We start from the raw sequence: 21,339 nt of genomic DNA, 5'->3' as shown, positions 1-21,339 counted from the left end.
TGCTACTGGAAAAATCGCACTGCAAGTGCGAATATCGCAGGGAAAACAGCGCACATCTATTCATGGAAGTCCGTGCGCGAGTAAAATGTGGGATGTGCGCTGAAAAAGTGCATGGCGCACGCCGGCGCACAGGTCATCTAACGGCATGCTCTAAGGCCACAGCGAAGGTGCACATAGCGCGGTGCACATAACAAAAGTAGGCGGAACACGGGGCGTGACACGCGGAATGGGGAACAACTCGTGAAAATGTGGGCGTCACGGGGAAAGTACAGGAGGCAAGTGCGCGGAACGCCCACACACTCGCCTACAACACGTATTCATGGAATCGAATAGGGCAAACCAGCGCACGGGCAAAGACGCGCACAGGCCCATACACGTCCGCCACACGAAAGCAGGCGGTAGCGTCCCTGCGCATGAAAAAAATGTGCGCAAAAATATGCGCTAACAAAAAGCACGTATACACAGCTCTGATGAATGTCCCATACTGTGGTCCTCTAGGACAAATGACGTGCAAAGGGGTACGTGACAAACACGGACACCGCTGTGTAAATAATAGCGTCTGCGTGTATTCCGTGGGTGCGCGGGAAGTTTTACATGCGATCGGGCCTGGGGGAGCGGGGTACGTGTATTTCAGGGGCTCGCGGGAAGTTTAACACGCGATCGGGCCTGGGGGAGTGGGGTACGTGTATTTCATGGGTGCGCGAGAAGTTTCACACGCGATGGCCTGGGTACGTGTATTTCGGGGGTGCGCGAGAAGTTTTACATGCGATTGGCCTGGGTACGTGTATTTCAGGGGTGCGCGAGAAGTTTTACATGCGATTGGCCTGGGTACGTGTATTTCAGGGTGCGCGAGAAGTTTTACATGTGATTGGCCTGGCTACGTGTATTTCAGGGGTGCGCGAGAAGTTTCACACGCGATTGGCCTGGGTACGTGTATTTCAGGGGTGCGCAAGAAGTTTCACACGCGATTGGCCTGGGTACGTGTATTTCAGGGGTGCGCGAAAAGTTTCACACGCGATTGGCCTGGGTACGTGTATTTCAGGGCTGCGAGAGAAGTTTTACATGCGATTGGCCTGGGTACGTGTATTTCAGGGGTGCGCAAGAAGTTTCACACGCGATTGGCCTGGGTACGTGTATTTCAGGGGTGCGCGGGAAGGTTTACACGTGATTGGGCTGGGTACGTGTATTTCAGGGTTGAGCGAGAAGTTTCACATGCGATTGGCCTGGGTACGTGTATTTCAGGGCTGCGCGAGAAGTTTCACACGCGATTGGCCTGGGTACGTGTATTTCAGGGGTGCGCGAGAAGTTTTACACGCGATTGGCCTGGGTACGTGTATTTCAGGGGTGCGCGAGAAGTTTCACACGTGATTGACCTGGGTACATGTATTTCAGGGGTGCGCGTTAAGTTTTACACGCGATCGGGCCTGGGGGAGCGGGTACGTGTATTCCAAGGGCTCGCGGGTGGTTTTACACGCGATCGGGCCTGGGGGAGCAGGGTACCACTCACCGTCTGCCTTGTGTGTAGAAGAACGCGTAGCCAACACCCACCCGCTGTGAAGTAATAGCGTGTGAACCCCAACGCATGGAAAACACACGCACCGCACCCCACGAAAAGCACGTACAGAGCAAGGGAAATCCACGTGGGATCTTCAAGCCCTGCCAGGGCAACGCCCGTGCGCGATACGTCACAGACGCACTTACGCGCTAAGGGCCTTTGGTCCAATGAAATCGCTTATGCGTGCAGACGCGCTTACGCGCTAAGGGCCTTTCCTCGAATCACACGCTGACATGCAGAATTTTCACGTGCCAAATCACTCCGTATCAAGCTGGCCACGCGTATGCACACGGAAGACCACGCTCCAGCCCAGAAGGCCGAATTACTGCCCCCCAGAGCCCCGAGCACGCTCTCGCCTGCCATCTGCTGGTGCCTGACTGCCTGCTCCCCACATGCCCTGCTATTTGCTGCCTGCACATCAGCCAGGGGTGCAGTTGCTGTGACCACCCTTGCTGGAACTGAAGACTCCCGACTGGGATTCCATCGCTCCACAGCCCAGCCCCAGGACCCAGTTGCCCACCCACTCTCGCCTCTGGGGTTGCCATGTCGTGCACAACACCATCTGGCAGCACTGGCAACCCCCAGCCAGAGAGGCAGAGGGCCACCAGCTTCAGTGCCACCGAAGTTGGTGTCCTGGTGGAGCAAGTCCTGGGGCAGTATGATGCCCTCTTCGGAAGTATGCGCGCCGACAAGGAAGGACGGACCAGGATCTGGCGGGACATCGTGACTGCCATCAACATGGAGGGGGTGGCAGTCCGCGACTACGAACATGTCAAGAAGCGCTGGGATGACTTCAGGGCCAGGACCCTCAATAAGGCCCGGCGCCTCGTGAAACCAGCGGATGGTAAGGGGCGCCGAGGCCACCTGTCGGAGCATCAGATGAGGGTCCTGGAACGCGTATCCCCAGCGCTCCACGGCCAGGTCCTTGAGAGGCAGACCCGTCTGGAGTCGAGCGGTAAGTGTACATGCATGCTGATTGTAAGCTGTGCGTGTGGTGGTGTGCCTGTAGTGTGCAGGTTGCACATGTGGTTTTGGAGGGCCATGTATGGATGTGTATGTACAGGGCCATGGGGCTAACACATGCGAGTCCTCTCTTGTGTGAGACACATGGATGGTGCATGTGTGTGGAAGCTTGCACGGCAAATGCAGATGTCTGAGCACACATGTTTGAATGACTGTGTATGTAAGTTGTCATGGTTGTGGTGTGACACATGGATGTCGGTTCCAGCTGCATGTATCTGCACCGTGTACATGTGCATGTGTGTGTATCTGACAAGGGTGCAACAGTGATGCAACATGGATGCTTGGGACACTGATATGTAGAAGATTGATTGCCTGATGTGACATGGGTTCAAATCTCATCACTGCGACAGTTGGTGGAGATGTACACATGCATGTAGGTGTGGTGGCGTGAGTGCATGTCTAGTGCACTTCCTGTGTTTCATGTGATGTCTGGCTCACCTTTGGCTGCTCATGCTGTTGTATGTGTATGGATGTTGCTGCCTGTTTCCATATGGCTGTAGAATTGCTCATGTGTGTGAGTTGATATGCCATGTGTGTTGGGGATTCTGATGCCATGTCTGAAGTCTGACACTGCCACTCATGTGCAACTGTCATGTGTGTATCAGTCCATTGTACAGTGTCCTGATGCCTGTCTCCTATCTCTCCCTGTCTGCAGCGTCAACTGATGGAAGAGGGCGGAGAGGGTGCTGTGGAGCACAGCGGCGGGGATCACACCACCAGCCGGAGACGCAAGGCCCGGCTCCCCTCCCAGGTTGTCATCTTGTTGGGGAGTGAGGAGTCCGGTGCCGTGTCCCAGGCCGCAGCTGCCGGGGGAAGGTCCAAGAGGCGGAGGTCGTAGTTGGACTCCTCGGCAGCAGAAGTGGCAGCTGAGACCCCACAGGGTCCTACGGCGGAAGATGGCACGGGGTCATCCAGGTTGGTGGAGGGTTTGGGGGAGGAGGAGGCCGTGCAAGGGACAGATACGGGGTCTGGAGGTGGGGATTCCACTGGTGCTAGTGGTGCAGCGCAGGGGTAGGGACAGGAGGCATCACAGGCCGCCGTGTAGGTGCCTATGTGTAATCCTGTCCCCGATCCTGTGACTGCATAATCTCCCACCAGCAGGGATGCCTACATCCAGACCCGTTTTCAGGGAGGGGATAGCTGCACAACAACTGGCCTTCCTCTCCCTGCAGACGTGGCTATCCGGGACCGGGTTGAGCCTGTCATGAGTGTGGTGGCGACGCGTCAACGGGCCATGCGAGGTGACCTGCGGTCTTTAAATGAGGAGACTTCAGGTCATCTCGTATGGCTCGTTGACCGCATCAGCCTACTGGGACAGGTCACCCAGGCCGGAATCCTCCGTTTAATTGAACTTGCTACGACCCCCTCCTCACCTGAACCCCCTATGCGCCAGTCGTCCTCCGTGCCATCTTCCCACCCATGTATCAGCTGGGTGCCCTGTGGAGCTGCCTCTGACCGTGCGGCCAGGCTGGTGGAGGACACATCCCTGCCACAGTCGGGAGTCGGACGTCCAGCAGGGGTGGCCACCTCGACAACTGCACCCCAGCCGGAGGAGGATGTGCAGGCAGCAGGAGGCAGGGCACAGGCACAGCAGCAGCAGCAGCAAGGTGGGAGCCATGATGGCTCGGGGCCTTCGACATCGGAGGGGCAGGCATCGGCCGGAGGGCAGGAGGACCCAGGATGGGAAGTGTCTTCCGTGTGGCAGCGGTTGGGCCACGCCATAGATGCGGAGCGGCAGCGGGTGGAAGAGGCACGGCTCACGATGGTCAGGGCGGAGAACTCCATGCGGAGGGCCCTGAGGCGGGCCGAGTGCCTCGAGGCGATTCGCAGGGACTTGGGGGTCCGGATGTCATCGTCCCTGCGAACCCTCGGGGACATGGAAGAGGACCGCCTCCGGGACATAGAGCAGGAGTTCGATGATGCCCTGGCCCGGGACATCCATAAGTGAGCCGTCAGACTAGCCCGCTGCACTTGTAAATAGTTCTTTAGTGTTAAGTTTCCTTTCGTTTTTTCTTTATTTTGGTTGCGCTTGAACAATGCACCACGTTTCTGTATATATTTTTTAGTAGGTAGGATTTTTGTTAGGTTTCATTTCTTCAGTTGGGATCATGGACCCTGGATTGTTCATCTGTATATAGTTCACCATTGGATTCTTCTCTTTATATTTTTTTTTTCTCACCATGGAGCAATGGTTTTCACTATCATTTTTTGTCTTGGATTTGATATGTTGGACTGTGACTTTGGACACCATTTCATTTGGATTTCTTTGGATTTTGATTTCTTGTTTTTCATTCTTTTACGGACATGCTGCTTTTCTTTTTTTTTAATTCCCATTGCTGTTTGTTTGATTTTAATTCCATTCATGTTGTGATTAATACATTTTTTTCTTCATACTTCGATGTGTGGTATTATCTCATTGGTTTCATGCATGTCATGATATGGGTTTTGACATTCACTTGCACCCATTGTGTATGTGTGTGTGACGGACATGTGTTCATTTGCATACTTGCCATTGGGGTTGTATCATGTAATTGCCTTTTCTATGTGGGTGGATGCAATACTTGGTTGGGTCTTTGTGCTGGGTATGCTGGCCATAAGGGCCATGATTGAGGATCGTCATGACCTGGGCACACTGCTGGGGGTTGGGGGTGCAAGGGGACATGAGTGGGACATGAGTGGGGGCCTGCTGGCAGGTGCCCCGCACTGCTGGGGGGTGGGGGTGCAAGGGGAAATGAGTGTGGGCCTGCTGGCAGGTGCCCCGCACTGCTGGGGGGTGGGGGTGCAAGGGGACATGAGTGGGACATGAGTGGGGGCCTGCTGGCAGGTGCCCCGCACTGCTGGTGGGTGGGGGTACAAGGGGACATGAGCGGGACATGAGTGGGGGCCTGCTGGCAGGTGCCCCGCACTGCTGGGGGGTGGGGGTGCAAGGGGACATGACTGGGACATGAGTGGGGGCCTGCTCGCAGGTGCCCCGCACTGCTGGGGTGTGGGGGTGCAAGGGGACATGAGTGGGACATGAGTGGGGGCCTGCTGGCAGGTGCCCCGCACTGCTGGGGGGTGGGGGTGCTGGGAGACATGAGTTGTTGAGCATATTGAAACGTGACATGTGGCTTGGCTGGGGGGTATGCACATGGTGGATGGGCTGCCTGCGGGACATGACCAGGGGTGTAGGGTAGTCCCTTGTGGTCTGGGCTGGCTGCAGGGTCCGTGGAGCGGGTAGAGGGGATACCTGGGAGGACCCAGCCCAATTGCGTGTAAACCTTCCCGCGCACCCCTGAAATACACGTACCCAGCCCAATCGCGTGTAAAACTTCCCGCGCACCCTTGAAATACACATACCCAGGCCAATCGCGTGTGAAAACACCCGCGCACCCCTGAAATACACGTACCCAGCCCAATCGCGTGTAGAACTTCCTGCGCACCCCTGAAATACACGTACCCAGGCCAATTGCGTGTAAAACTTCTCGCGCACCCCTGAAATACACGTACCCAGGCCAATCGCATGTGAATACACCCGCGCACCCCTGAAATACACGTACCCAGCCCAATCGTGTGTAGAACTTCCCGCGCACCCCTGAAATACACGTACCCAGGCCAATCGCGTGTGAAAACACCCGCGCACCCCTGAAATACACGTACCCGGCTCAATCGCGTGTAGAACTTCCCGCGCACCCCTGAAATACACGTACCCAGACCAATCGCGTGTAAACCTTCCCGCGCACCCCTGAAATACACGTACCCAGCACAATCGCGTGTAAAACTTCATGCGCACCCCTGGAATACACATACACCGGTCCCCCAGGCCCAATCGCGTGTAAAACCTCTCGCGCACCCCTGAAATACACGTACCCAGGCCAATTGCGTGTGAAAACACCCGTGCACCCCTGAAATACACATACCCAGCCCAATCGCGTGTAGAACTTCCCGCGCACCCCTGAAATACACATACCTAGGCCAATCGCGTGTTACCGCGAAACCCGTAATACACGTTCCCCGCTTGGCATTTGCTGTTTGGCAGTCCGGTAAACTGGTCCAGGGTTGGCGCAGCCCTTTGTGCTGGTTTGGGGATTTTGATGGCTTTTCCTTGCGCGAGGGCATTCTTAGGGGCGTAACTGGCGCTGCTGCAGGGTCGCTGCGCCACGCTGCGCCACGGCTGGTTTTGGATGCGAAAATCCATGAATACGCTGTGCGCGGAAATCGATTTTAGCGCACGCGGCTGGCGCAGATATTCGCACGGGCACGCTGTGCGCCAGCCGCGTGCGACACTTTTTGCTGCGAAATTCCATGAATTACCCTGTAAATATATTCAAAATGTCTTACTTTGTACAAACATATATGGGCTGTATGCTGACGCACAATTTACTTGTGAATTGCACTCCTGAATATAAAATACTTTTCAATTGCAGCTATCTGAAATTGCAACCCATCTTCTACCAACGTTTTTTTAAAGATCTGGTTGAAAAGTATGCTTTTCAAACTAAGCCATTGTTAGTCCTCCCAGCAATGTCCAATTAGAATTCAAGAGCTATTTTAAGACTTAATGCATTTTTTTAAGCTATCATGACATTATTTTTGACTGTGATACCCTGGGCATTTAACTCTAGCGTACTCTGCTGTGACTTGAATCATGTGTAGACCACTCACAAATGATCGCAACCATCTTCCACCTTACGACCCTACCTATTTTTGCTGCTGCCAACAGTCTCTATAAGGGAATCCATTTCCTCTAGGCGACATCTCCAATATAATATCAATTATAGGTAGATAATGGTTGCACTGTATGGGAATCTCAATGTTTTTGAAATGAAGTCTCTTTAGGACAAGGAGTTGTGATACATTCCTTAGCAGTTAAATGGCCTGTGAGATCTGCATTGACAGACGCCTGTTGTCAGGAGGGGCCTGAGGGTAGAGGCGTGCCCACTAAGCCAAAGGGAGAAAGGCACACAAGAAAGTGGATTACAAGGAGTCCTGTAGACAAGAAAGGATAGGCAGCAGAGTCTGAATAAAAAGGGGCAGGGAATACAAAGATACAAACACACTGGATTCCCTCTTGGGCTCTACGCAGAATGGGGAAAGAGTGTTCCACGGACCTCGGGATACTCGCCTTCTTCTCAGATTGCTATTACAGGGCCCACTCTGAATGCTCATGGCTGGGAGCAACAGCAGTGGGTGTCTGTACCTGAACCCTAATGCACGAACAAGGTAACAGTACTCACAAGGCTGAAGCCTGTACAGGTCGAGAAGGAACCGAACAATGACTGCTTCCTGAAACAGGAACCAGTACACTGTAAACAATGGCACGAAGTACAACACTGAAACGCGACAAGGGAAGGGGCAGAGATTGCCTGCTGCAAATCCAGCAGCCTAACTCTGTACATAGGAATTACATAAAACACAAGTGAAGACAAGAACAGAAATATCCAGGGAAAAAAGGAAGTCAGAGAGCGCAAGGTTCAGGACAGAGAACTGGAAGAAAGCAAAGGCAGAAAACTAGTATCTAAATGCAGGGAACGGCGACTGGAAAACAGTACATGGGAATCAGGGAACTGTAACTCAGGGCTGGAAGACAAGAGAAAGCTAGCAGAGAGAGATCAAGGAAACAGAACTACTGAAGTGGATGAAAAAAGGGAAGGACTGAAGACTCAAGGAAGCTAAGGACAGGAATCATGGGCGGAGGGTGCAGCACACGGCAAGGAACAAGATAACTGATGGTAGAAAGCAAAGTGGGTGTTGCCAGGGAACAGAGGGCTGCAAGCAAGGAAGAGAGCAAGGAAGCTGTAGTCAGGAAACAGAGGGTTTCAAACAAGGAAGAGAGCAAGAGGGCTATAGCCAGGGAATTAGCCAGGGAATAGAGGGTTTCAAACAAGGAAGCAGAGCTGCAGTATGGAAAGCACAGAGGTGCAGACAAAAGGCAGGGGAGAGAGGGCTGAGAAGCAGGGCTGCAAGGCAGGAAGCACAGGGCTCTGGAACAAGAACAGGAATTGGAAACCACAGGACACAGCAAATATCCAAGGAACAGGGCAACAAAGGGCTGGTAGAAAGCTCAATGCAAGAGACCTGTGCTCTTGCAGGCAGCTGCTTAAATACTGAGCTGCCCTGTGCTGAAGTAGGCTAATTAGCAGCACCTGGAGGAACACACCTGAATGTAATTGGCCTCCGCCCTCTCTAGTCGTGGGAAGGCGAAAGCTGCACTGCTCTGGAAGGTTTCTGGGGAGTGTAGTGCTAGAACTGCTGCATAGGAATAGCTAGGAAATGGAAACTGCCACAAGGTGCATTATGGGACATGTAGTTTGTAAAAGTAAATAAGAAAGTTCCAAAGCCTTGCAAACGGAATGTAAAGACAATAATATGAATAGGTGTTGTCCAGGGAGTATTACGGAAACAAATGAGTCCCAAATAGTCCGCGATGGGTGCCAATTGGTGCGCCACTGGCACAATCGTGACACATGCCTCTTGAGACGACCCCACTAGATCCTTTGTTGATTTACCCCAAAAACAGATCAATGGGCCCCGTCCGGCATGAGATAGGGGGACACTCTCATTGGTCTCCCTTGCAATGGTAACAATCCGGTGGGGAGTGTTTGAACCCAGCTCTGCTTCCCAATGGGAGCATCTCCCTCCTCGCCAGAGCCCCAGGCATGGTCCCTTGCGCAGGGCAACCAAGGGTCTCTCTCTTCTATTCCTCTACCCTCCCAAGAAGTACATGGATGTGTCACCCCTAGCACACAGCCTGCACTTCCACTCTGCAGAGGATTCTCATCGCCTGGCCACACACATACATGATGCCCAATTAGGAAATCACAAATTCACTGGGGAGTTAGACAAGGTACTAATCGTGCCTTCTTCCCACTGCACACCTGACATTTTCAAAATACTTTCATGAATCGCCCCACATGCATTTGAAAATTCTGTGAGATATATGTTTTCCACTCGTCTTTAATTGCTAATTTACATTTAATAGGTATGGGATATTGACCATCCATTTAATCAGATTACTATCTATAATGGTTTAGTTTGAATGGAGGCTAATGTAAATATCTAGTCAGCACCTCGTGTATTAAGACACTTGAATGAGATGCCAAACTGGCTTAAACATGCATGTAACATGCCCAGGCATTTGGAACGTTAAAGTGCATGAACAATAATACATTTACCAAAAATAGGTATTTACCTTACACACGGCTGCCTGCATGATTGCGTCAAATCCTCCCTCACGTGTGTCGATATTGGCAGAGATTCTCTGTTGTTTGATAATTTCATTAAATTCTTCGGTATTATTTGTCAATGGTAAAACGTGTTTGTATCCAAAATTGGGTAAGCAGTTGTAGGGAATACTCCTATAAAATGGAGAGGTTGGAAAGTTTACATGCCAAGACTGCTGCATAAATGTACAGGATTGGTGAGAAAATGTTCCGTTCTCTGGTGTACACACACATGCCACATTACAGCTAATGTTTACCTTGTCATCAGTCAGACATAGCACATACACCCAAAGTTAAGCTTGTGCCAAATGCTGGGTTTGTGTGCATGGGGTGTAATTGCTAAATCCACATTACAAACCTTCTGAAATAAAATAAAAGTGAAGCGATTTCTAACAGCAAGTTGTAATTATATAGCTGTGTTCCCTACTATATTCTTAAGGTCATTTGAATGGTTTTGGCTGCACAGCTAAAAGAATGTTCCTCCTCGTAGTCATGAACAAACCTCCTAAAAACAACCATGCAGGTTCCTATGAGACTATTCTGAGCTTCAAACCGCAGCCATAGATAACTTATTTACTGATGAATCACAAAAATCAGGAAACATATTGACAACGCTGCAGGTTCTAACTCGCCCTCCACCATCAGCAGATCAATCAAGGGTCAAGCAGTAGTGGGCCTCCTCCACATTCTCAATCCGTCCCTCTGTCACGATAGCTACCCAAATCTCTCAAAACAGGCTTAATATGCCTGCTTATCAAAAATGTGACCCAGAGGACCTGCAAAACTATTGCCCAGTTACCCATCTCCCCTTCCTCGGAAAAGCCATTGAAAATTAAACACTGGTCGCCATCTAGTCAAACAAATAGGCCAACTGGCTCTTCCTAGGATTACAAGTGTGGGTTATGATATGATAGGTTATTTATTTATTATACGGTTAAGGTTTAGATGTAGCACTGAGACAGCAGCCTTGCAGGTCATTTCTTGGACAAGAAGTGATCGCGTCTCTTGGTCCTGCTCGCGCGCTCTCTGCAGCATTTATTGTGGTTGACTCTGCATCTCTTCGTACAGTTCTCACCACACGGACGTGATTGGCAGACTCCATACACACCCACTTTGCCACCTATCTGTTGGCAGGCTCTAGCTGAACCAGATGTGAAGTTTCAGATGACAACCCTGCCCAGCCATGTGCAGAGTCACGCAAGGCTCCATCCTGCCACCAGTCATCTTCATGGAGCCTCTTGGAACTTCACTCAGTGGCCCTGGCACATCGGGACATGAATATACAGATGGCACACAATTTTACTTCAAGGACAGCTATGCCAAAGACATCTCATGACTGAAATGCTGCCTTGCACTTGTTCAATTCTGGATGCCAAGTAATACCTACAGCTGAAACCTGTCAAAACAGAGCTTGTTCTCCTTTGCAATCGAGCCGGTCAATCCCTCACCCAAGTATGGCTATCTAGCATTGATCTTAAACACACCATGCCAATTCTAGTACCAAGAGACCAAAGACCAGGGTTTATCAATCACGGCAAGCTCTCCTTGAACCATAATATCACCAAAAAGGCCCACATGGCCTGGTACAGATTCACACTGCTGCACACAATTAAACTCTTCACGCCTCTTGCTGAGGTCAGGACGGCTGTCCAATCCCTGGTACTATCCCAGCTGGACGAGGTAGCAGACTTATCTTTGGTATCCCAAAGGCAGTCCTTGCACCAATCAAAGTCAATCAGCTACACTAATTGCCAGCACAAATATATGTGAATACACTGCTCCACTCTAATGGAGCAGGATGCTAGCTATACCAGACTGGATCAGCTTTTAAAGCAGCCTGTCTTCGATAGATGGCTGTGGTAGCTGAAGCACATCTCCTCTATCATAAACACATGTTCTCGAAGAAGGTCAGTTTCAGAAGCCACATCACGAGTCTGGAAAGGAGAAATATATTTTCCTGCTCCTCGTAGGTTCTAGCTCTGTATCACCGCCCGCCGCCAAACCTCCACACTCCTTCATTTCTACTGCAGTTCAGGAAAGCACTGAAAATATTGCTGTTCAAGGAATGTCTCTAATTGAATTGAGAACCTGGTAGGCAGGCCTGCTCACTTCCACAACGGAGTCAGGCTTTCATGCACCTTCCCGGTGTATACGCTGCCGCTTTTGATTGCATTCTCTTGCCACCTAGCTAGGTTTGCACTCTATACCTATCATATAGTATATAGCCTTTTAGCTCGGGTCGGAGATCTGCGGGTAATTCAGGGAGTGAGATTGGAACACCCAAAACTCTTTCAGAGGCTTGAGGCAGCCAATCATAGCCCTTGAACGTTCGACAGTGATTTGGGGCTCTGTAAATGTCCCATTAACTTCCTGTTCCTGTGTGGGATTTGCAAGGCTATTGGAGCTGGGTCCAGGTGAATCCAGGCCTAGAGAGAGATGAGGAAAGTGTTTTAGAGAGAGGGAGATTCCATTTAAAAATGTTAATAATCCTTTGTGATGTTCTATAGTTTTGTGGTTTCATTAGCATTCTCTAATTTAAAATGTTTTAATTTTCATTTTATCCCTTCTGTTTAGTTAGTTTATCCCTTACTTTGCCCTTAAACGTATTTATTCCCTTAATTGCCTCATGATTCCCCTTATTTCCCTGAAACTCCCACACTACGTTTTTTAAGTTAATCCCTCCACTTTCTTGATTTTCTTTTTGTTTCCGGGGACTTTGAAAGTTAGGGAGAAGGTTGGCACAAGGAGGTGAACTGCAAAGAAGGGTTGTATCAGGAATTCTTTGGCTCCTTTTCATTCTCACCTGAGGAAGAGTTGGTTTTGGGGAGACGGCTATGGTGGGTATAACGCATTTGCTTGCTCTGGTGTCTGACAGTAGCTTCTCGGACCAGGAGGTGGACACGCTGTTAGATGATGTGGATGCTGTGGACTTTATTGTGGGGAGGATACCTCTATTTCTGTTGTTGGGGCAGGTTGGGTGCTTGGTGGAAAGCAGGGTGGTGAAGTTGGAGGCATTTCTGCAGGCGTTGTTGGAGAGCCCTCAGTTGATGCAGAAGGTAGAAGTGGCAGTTGCTGAATATTGGCAGTGGAGGAGTTGGCAGGCAAGGTTCTGCTGCATGAGGCAACTAAGGGATAGTGGAAGGAGTAGGTAACAGCTGCAGAGGTGTATGAGATGGCTGTAGTGGGGAGAGTGTGGCAGTTGCAATAGAGGCCACACAGGCTCTGTTGTAGAGACTTAAATGCCAGTCATGTGTTCTGGGTGGTGGCCTATTTCTCCCAGAAAGATGACTGTGAGATGGGGAAAAAAGTAAATGTTACATGTTGGAAAAGATGACCATGCATTACTAAAGTCATGACATTGGCCATGAACCCCCCCCCCCCACCCCGGAAACCCCAACCCTTCAGCAGCCTGCAACAGTGCAGCCTTTAGTGGTGCAGAAGTGGTGTCTGCTAGCAAATATCCACCAAACCACAGCTAACCTTGGTCCTCCTGATTAGAGCAAGAAGCAGTGTTAGCACCATTCAGAGGGCTGTGTTAATTATCTGCCTGTCATTGGTGTAGAAAGGGAATATTCTGTATGCACATGTTGCTGGTATTGTGGGCTGTTGATTGGGTGGGAGTTTTTGGAGGATAGTCCAATCCAGGATGCTCTCCAGAGTCATGTGTATGCTCAACATCACACCCTCCTGCATAAGAGGACAGAGACAGTCAGAGGAAACATCAATGGCAGAGGTAACCCCTTTTTGAGGGAATCGCCAGATGGTCATACCACTGTTTGAGGGGTTTGTTTTGCCCTGTGACAGAAATAAACAAACATTATGAGCAATTCTCCTTTGAGGGAGCGCTCTAAATGTGAGAGTAAGTGACTCCTCTTTGTGGGAAAGGCAAGAATTTTGACAGCACTGTAGGGCATCTCCTCTCTGAGGTGGCATCAACATTTTTGATGGTTCGACTCTCTTTTGTGTGAGTGCCATAAAATTTGTGGTGGAGTGACTCTGCGCTGTGGGAGAGTCATGCACATTTTTGATGGCCATAAAACATTTGATGGGGTGACTCGCCACTGCTGGATAGCAGTAACATGTTTTGAGGCAGTGACTTTCCCCTGTTTTCCATGTTTGAGTGTCTTCGGCGGGAATGTGATCATCATTTTTCAGGGTGTGACTCATCCGTGGTAGAGATGTAAAACATTTTGAGAGGGTTTCTCATCTGTATGTGCGCCCAGCTTTAATAGACACTAGAAGAGCACTATCGTCACCGCCAGCAGCTTTGCTTTGCTTTCAGTATTTCTTGACAGTTTTCAGCTCTACCAGCACAAAACATCCCCACTTTGACTTGTACTGGTCAACAAGTCATCTTCTGAACTGGCATCGTGTCCATTCCACCTTCCGTAGGGTTGACTCGTAGGTGTCCTGTAGTCTTCTTCGACTTCCTCAATTTAGTGCTAGTTTCTTTTTTAATTAATATCAGTTATTGAGCTTAAGGAACAGTAAGGCATCTTCTTTGTCTAGACTCAATACCCAGAAAAACCCTAAAGACGTTTTTGGCTGAACACGAGCAAGTGGGAAACATAGAGCTTTGAAGGCAACTCTGACAGGTGTGGCTGATCACAAGAACTCAGAGATCAGTGAATCCTTACTCTGTTGGATCATAATCTTGTACCCGTTGCCATGTTTCAAGTAGTTATGAAACACATCCTTCATCTGTCTAGCCAAAGGGCCAGTGTATGCTGTAGACCCAGATACATTTAGGAATCCTGTCTCATGGGGGAAATCTGCCTATCTGCTCGCAGGCCATTCAACAGCAGTATTCAATGAACTTGTCTCATTTGTAACTGAGAATATGGGAGTACTGCTGGTTGACAATGTTCTTGGTAGATATGGTGGTGGACAGTGCAATTCAGGGGTGTTGTATGTTCTTTTTTCCTCTGCTCTTCATGAACACGGTTTTCCAAGTACCTCAGGCTGACATTCATAGATGTTCTGATTTTGCAATTTCCCATGTCTAGGCCCTCAGATTTCACACCCCATACTTCTGAAAAGTGTTGGTTTTCACCATTCTAAGGGATATTTTATGTTCCCTATCATTCTGACTTTTCCTGAATCCGCATGCAAGGTTGACAGCAGTTCTTGGACCTTCTGCACTGCATCTGCCATCCCAGCCCAATCACATTCCCACACCATGTTGGAGAGATTCAGTTCCAGCCTACAATGGTCACATGACCTCACTAAGCGATGGTGATGCCGCATTAAAGCTACAATGGCTGGTGCCCTCCCTAAATGGTCATAGCGCATAACATACCTTAAGGAGCAGATACCACGATCAAATACCTGATATAATGGCTGCTATAAAAGTTACCATAGACATTTATCTTATTGATTTACTCACATACGTGGTCCAGTATGTTCAATATGGAATTATAGGCACATGGCATGCTCTCCTCAGCTGGCAATGTGGCAATGTGTGGTGCCAAAGGATTATAAAATAAATATAGTAATACAATTGTATGACCTTATATAATGCTTCATGCTAGATATGTCATGCTTCTAAGCACTGTAATAACAGGTGTTATTATTACTAATTTAATGGTACTCTATTTATCGACATCAGGATGGAGGGTTGGTTTGTTTCTGCCTCAGAAGCACAACTTGTAAAGTTCAGTCTGGCCCCATTTCTGAGATGGGTACTTAACTCGTGAACTATCCACCAGAGGTAACAAGAATCACCACAAGGAGGAGGACATGGGAGAAGCAAGGTTCTTTCATTGCCTGACAAATTCTTTGGGTAGAAAGTGCACAGGAGCCCCTCATCATACAACTGAGGGGTATTGCCATACAGAACATTGTTGTGAAAACCACATGTACTTGAAGACATTTGACTTGTGTAGTGTACTATATATAAAGTGACAGTTGAAGTGAGTTTTGTCATACCTGAACTACTGTAATTGATTGTACTTGGGCCTGAACAACATAGCTATTGAGCCCATAACACTAGTCCACCACAGGATCATCTGCATGACCTATGAACTCAAATCCAGAGACCATATTTCCCCCACAGTGGAGCCACTCCACTGACTACTAAATGAACACAGGATCACATTCAGAAACATCGGCATGACCCTCTGTGCCTACTGGTCTAGTGGACCACAATATATCCCCAACCACCTCAGACACTACAACCCTCAGAGATAAAAAAAAAACCTTTCAGTTAGGAAATATGCTGAGACTCTCCATCACCAAGGACGCTTGATCAGGCAAGATGAAGCTCTGTCATAGGTGCCCCGCTCTTGAATGGCCTCCCAAAATGATGAGACTACAAGATGACGTTCTCAAATCTAGAAAAACGATTCAAATTGTGATCTTCTGCCAGAGATTTCCTAGCTTGTGAGTACACTTCTACATTGGCTAGCCTCATATCTGTCAATCCCCTTCAAGCCATTCACTGTACTTCCTCTGGACACATTTATGCACAGACTAAACTATTCTGTACTGTTTAACGTTATGTCTAATTTTTTGTATTGATTTTGGTCTCCAGTGTTGTGATTTGGTCCAAAATGTATCTGTTCTTTGCAATGTGTTTCATATTTCACAATTCGCTCTCTCCACCCATTCCACCTCTTTGTGTTCTGTAGCATATATCATTGCATGCAGCACACATCATGAATAACACTTCAATGCTGCACACGTAGTTTAGTGTGTATTTATTCCACATTTAACACTGACTTTATGTTGCTTAGTGTGCTAGCACAGCAAACACCCCATATACATGAATGAATGGCGCACAGCAAACATCACAGACAATGCTTTGCCCAGAAAGTTAAAGAGGAATACTTCCACATGCTTCAGAGCTATGCATAATGTATCCATTCAATAATATATGTTTAATTCATTTAAAACAGAAAGAAACTATGATTTGGCCAGCTCTTTATAAATGTAGGGCCAGTGGGAGTCAATATTGCAGTCAGGTAGAATTCCAAAACTATTTTTTGTGTGATGCTGGGCTGGACACCTGATTCACAGAGCATTTTCCAATTGGGGTTTTCCATTATAAATCGCTTCTGTGAATTAGGCCCAAAGTATCACAAAATGAAATGCGAAGGATGAGTAAAACCATTTATGAAACCCTCTACAGTTACAATACAGCGATTCAAGCAAGACCTTTTGTGCTATATTTAACAATATACCTATACATTAAGACCAACAGCTAAGGGTGTCGTTTTTTTTTTTTTACTGGAGAACATTTTATTTTATACATTTTGTTTGCTGTTCAGGGTTCTGTTTTACTTAATGCTTTTGATACATTCTTTCTTCAGCTTGTACTTTGTGAATTACTACTGCTTACGTTCTAAGCCCTCACCGAGAGCACATAGACCGGGATATGTTCTCTTGATGTAAACCTGGCAAGCCTCGAGAAGATTCAGTAGGTTAGAGAGACGTGTTTATATTTTTTGCTTAAAATTAAGGTGGTTCTGAACAGAAAAGAGGTTCCAAGTTATGGTTTCCCAAACACAATGAGCAAGAACTGAAGAGGAACGGCCCAAAACTCGAGATGCGCATATTGAAGGTCCCTAAAAACAGACTATTGGGCATAGCAGAGATTTCCAAAATGGCGGCCATAAAGCAGCAAGTGAAAAGGCTAAGGGGGTAGCCAATTCATTGATGTCCTGATATGCAACGCAGAGGACATGAAATCAGATTATTTCATGCATCAAAAGCCAGTAAGGGTCTCTGAAATGAGGAGTTCCGTCTCCATCCTGTGGAAACCGTGAGAAGTTGAGCCACCTTATTTTGGATCAGTTGCAGCCTCTGTTGGGAATACGTAGCAAGACCCGCATGAAGTGAATTTCATAGTACAAATTGTAGTATGTCCCTACTGATTTTTAACCTAGGACCGGTAAGAAAAGGAAGAATCGTTTTACAGACCCTTTACTGAAAACCACATAATAGCTGCTGAGGAAACTAGTGTTCATTTATAATCTATGAATTTTGATAGTAATCATTTTTGCCGAGGTGCAACAAATAATGATAGTATCAGGTGTTAATATAACCCTTCATGCCATATTCTTCCTAGTTCTAAGCACTGTAATAATAGCTTTTATTATTACCACATGTAATTGTCCTGAATGTATTAACCTCAAAGGGATGAAGGGCTGCGTCAGCGCTGCTGGGATTAGAACGTGTGAGGTGCAGGCTTACCCCATGCCATAAACAAATGCTATGTGAGCTATTGAGCTAGTGGACAATACAGCAAGGCAAGGACCTGAAAGTCCAGAGAGGCTGGAGGACAACCAACCACCATGACTTGGCATTTACTCCTATTGAGCTGGAGCCAGTGGCAGCGCTTAGGTTTATGAGTGTCAGGCATGCTTTAAAGGTATTGGGCAGTGGTGGCACTGGCAACCTGGTACCATCAGGCTCAGGCTGACCAGTGTTACTGAATACATATTCTTTAAAATGCACAATGTGCATCACGTTTTATCAAATACACCCCCCTTTGGTTACTGCTCAGTCTGTCACAAAAGGAATGAATTGCCATTTGCAACTGTGGGCCACTTTTTCATTGGTGCCAGAGACAATGTTATGCCCCACTCCGACCCTGGGTGCCATCCAGATGGAGGAGCACCTCAATGTCTTCAGACTAAGGGCATAGACCAGAAGTCATGAGAGGATACGTTTGGACAGTACAAACTATGAGTACGAGAATTCTGGCAGACTCCAAAAGAGAACTGAAGCGGGAGGTAAAAGGGAGAGGAGAAATGTTGTGGATCCAATTGTGGAGATGAGATCCAATTGCCTCATGATTTATGGTTCAAACTGCTGGCGAGATGGAAAGAGGAATCAATACATATAGGGTGGGGTCACCCAGTTAGAAATTCCCACAGGACGGCTGTCGGATCCGTGTGTAGTGTCACCAGGATAACCTTGATGGCAGTAGACACATATGCATTCAAAGGGTAAGGCCAAGCAAGCAAGTAGCAAGACATTAGTTGGTACCACTTGGTGGAAAAGTCACCAGAAAAGGGAAGTAGAATATTGAAGCATATTACCAAATGCTCAGTGCAGACCATAAGGAGGAACTAATATATGATGATTAGAGATGATGACTAGAGATGATGATTATCATGCAATATGGGTGAGTAAGCCCGATAATCTTATGATCAGAAATACGTTTCTTAGGTGAAAACGGGTGAAGATGCTCATGCTTGAGGCCTGCCTTGGGGCACCTGATGCCTACATCTGCTCAGCATATGGATTCGGCTACTAGACATTCGACTGCTGAATAGGGTGATGTAAAGCCAAATAGGAAGAGCAACAAACTCCCTTGCAGATGAAAATCATAGAATGCTGGTGGGTGTAAAAAAAAAAACAAGCGCCTTATAAAGAACCTACCCTTCCACAATGAAACTAGCGCCTAAAACTAGCTACAAAACCATTATATTAAAAAAAGAGTCACAAGGGGGCGGTGTTCAAACAGTTAGGATTAGGGTTATGTGCGCTGTAAGTAAATGCAAATAAATAAACTTAGGTGATTGAAGTGTAGGGACAACTACCTTAATATTAAAATCTTTGGAGGACAAACCAAAATGTGCAATCATATTACCCAGTCTTTTTCAAAACAAGCTGATTTTGCCATTAAGGATGGAGACCGCAAACAATAGAACCGTATGAATGGGAGAAAGGAGACTAGTTACCAGTAGAATGTTTGTGTTTTAATGTGGTTTAGAAAGAGCTCATTGGAAAAGTGTATTGGACTGCAAAGGCACCTCCTATGCCCAACCTGATCTTTATCTCTTATCACAAGAGCAATGTAGGAAGCTGGGGAGTTGGGGAGTCTAATATGGACCAATGATCAACATTATGATTTAGACTAAGATGATTAATATCAATGCAGTTCCTGGTGACAGGTCTGTCATTAATGCATCCAAAGTTAACAGGGGTGCTTATCAATCAGGGTGAGAATAGGAGGTGATGCATTTGGCAATTTCAGACAGGGTGCTTCAGTCTCATGATTCTGGGACGAGTGAGGACATTTCAGGAGATTCCCATTCTGATGGGGTTGCATCCAGTAGAAAAGGTACATGGCTAATCAGGCCAAAGGCTCAGCTGGTACGTAATAAAATCGGTGGGAAGAACCAATTGGTAGCTGGCCCGCCATGTGTAGTCAATGCAAAGTTGCAGTGCAAACGGGTAAAAATGTGCATGCTTGAGGCCTGTCCTTGGTGCAGTTGGTGCATTAATCTGCTCAGCATATACATTCAGCTACTAGACATTCGACTGCTGAATAGGGTGATGTAAAGCCAAATAGGAAGAGTAACAAACTCCCTTGCAGATGAAACTCATAGACTGATGGTGGGTGTAGCTAAAAAGGCCAAAAACAGGAAAACTAAAAACTAGAAAATAATAAAGAAAGATAGAGGAAAAGGAGGCCAGAGGGCAGTTCAGGTTCACTGTAATAACATGGAAACAAAGGACGTGATACAATTGGCAGACAAGGCAATCCTTAAAACAAAAAAGTCAAAAGTAAAGAAATTAAAAGAAACAAATTAAAATACCTTAAACAATGTGGCCAAGTAGTTGGCGCAACACATCCCTAGCAGTCATGTAACTGGGTGCAAATAATTGGACTTTGTTATAATTTCGTTTTTTGTCACTGTTAATAAAATACGATTTGTAAGAAATGAATAAGGTCATATTCCATGTATAGCTAAATTATAGTGTACTCGCTTGATCACTCTACTACTCCCCGTTAAACTGTTCAACATGGAAACCCTTCTTGCAGTCACAGGCTTTAAACACAGAGACTGGGAGTATCTGCTTAGATCATTTACCTGCAAGGGTTCTGAACATCCTCAGGAACCGTTTTTATGAAAGGAGACACTGGCTTCTCTACAAAAGAACCAAAGCCGAGATGAAAGTTGGTTGTTAATTTTGACATTTCCTTTGAAAGTGTGGACCCCAGCTCTTTTATCATGCCCAGATCATCGTCCATTGATGCAGACAGGTCCATGAGGTAATATATATCAACAGGATAATCGTCGCTCTGCTGGACGTCCACTTGTATTGTTACGTCACTACCTAGTGAAGGCAAAGAGAAGACAGTCTGCAAATCAGCATCCATAAGTATGCATTTAAATTATATTCTACTAATCATGCATTTAAATCAACCAATATCATGATTCATTATACATTTCCCAACAATTAATAAATGGGAGGATCAATGGGTGGGTAGATGGTTATATGTTTGATGAGAAAGGTGGATTTGTTGGTTTGAATGGTCTATGTTAATGAAGCAATATGCCCCGAGTGGCGGGGGCTTTACTGAGTCAGGTAATTCCCCAATGAAGGCCCCAGGGCATTACCGGACCCGTTATTGCCCCCGCCGCAAGGGGCATATTGCTATTAGTACCTCATCCTGCAAGGCCGGGGTACTAAAAGCATTTTTTTTTTGTTCCGAAACGCGGACAAAAAAAACAGACCTGAGTCCCCGGTAGGTGGTGATGGCAGCTTCTCATCCGTGTGGAGGCTCGGAGTGGGGAAAGCCCCGCTTCGAGCCTCCTCATT

The 21,339-nt window shown here is 47.5% G+C and overlaps 1 protein-coding gene across 4 annotated transcripts in view; it reads right to left on the bottom strand.

Moving 5' to 3' along the window:
* The window catches only part of ITGB6 (integrin subunit beta 6), a 382,803-nt gene that overhangs the window by 300,518 nt on the left and 60,946 nt on the right, over nt 1–21,339 (bottom strand). For all 4 annotated transcript variants that reach the window (XR_011274731.1, XM_069616349.1, XM_069616348.1 and 1 more), the window contains 2 exons: nt 20,607–20,853; nt 9,750–9,915 (listed from right to left, as the gene is read on the bottom strand). Coding sequence is in view for 3 of the 4 variants with exons in the window: in XM_069616349.1 (XP_069472450.1) it covers nt 9,750–9,915; nt 20,607–20,853 (413 nt within the window). In the remaining variant the exon portion in view is untranslated. The remainder of the gene's footprint in view (nt 1–9,749; nt 9,916–20,606; nt 20,854–21,339) is intronic.

This window comes from Ambystoma mexicanum, chromosome 9 (genome assembly GCF_040938575.1).
Source record: "Ambystoma mexicanum isolate Mex_15411 chromosome 9, UKY_AmexF1_1, whole genome shotgun sequence".
Taxonomy (NCBI): domain Eukaryota; kingdom Metazoa; phylum Chordata; class Amphibia; order Caudata; family Ambystomatidae; genus Ambystoma; species Ambystoma mexicanum.
This window is presented reverse-complemented; position numbering and strand designations above follow the sequence as displayed.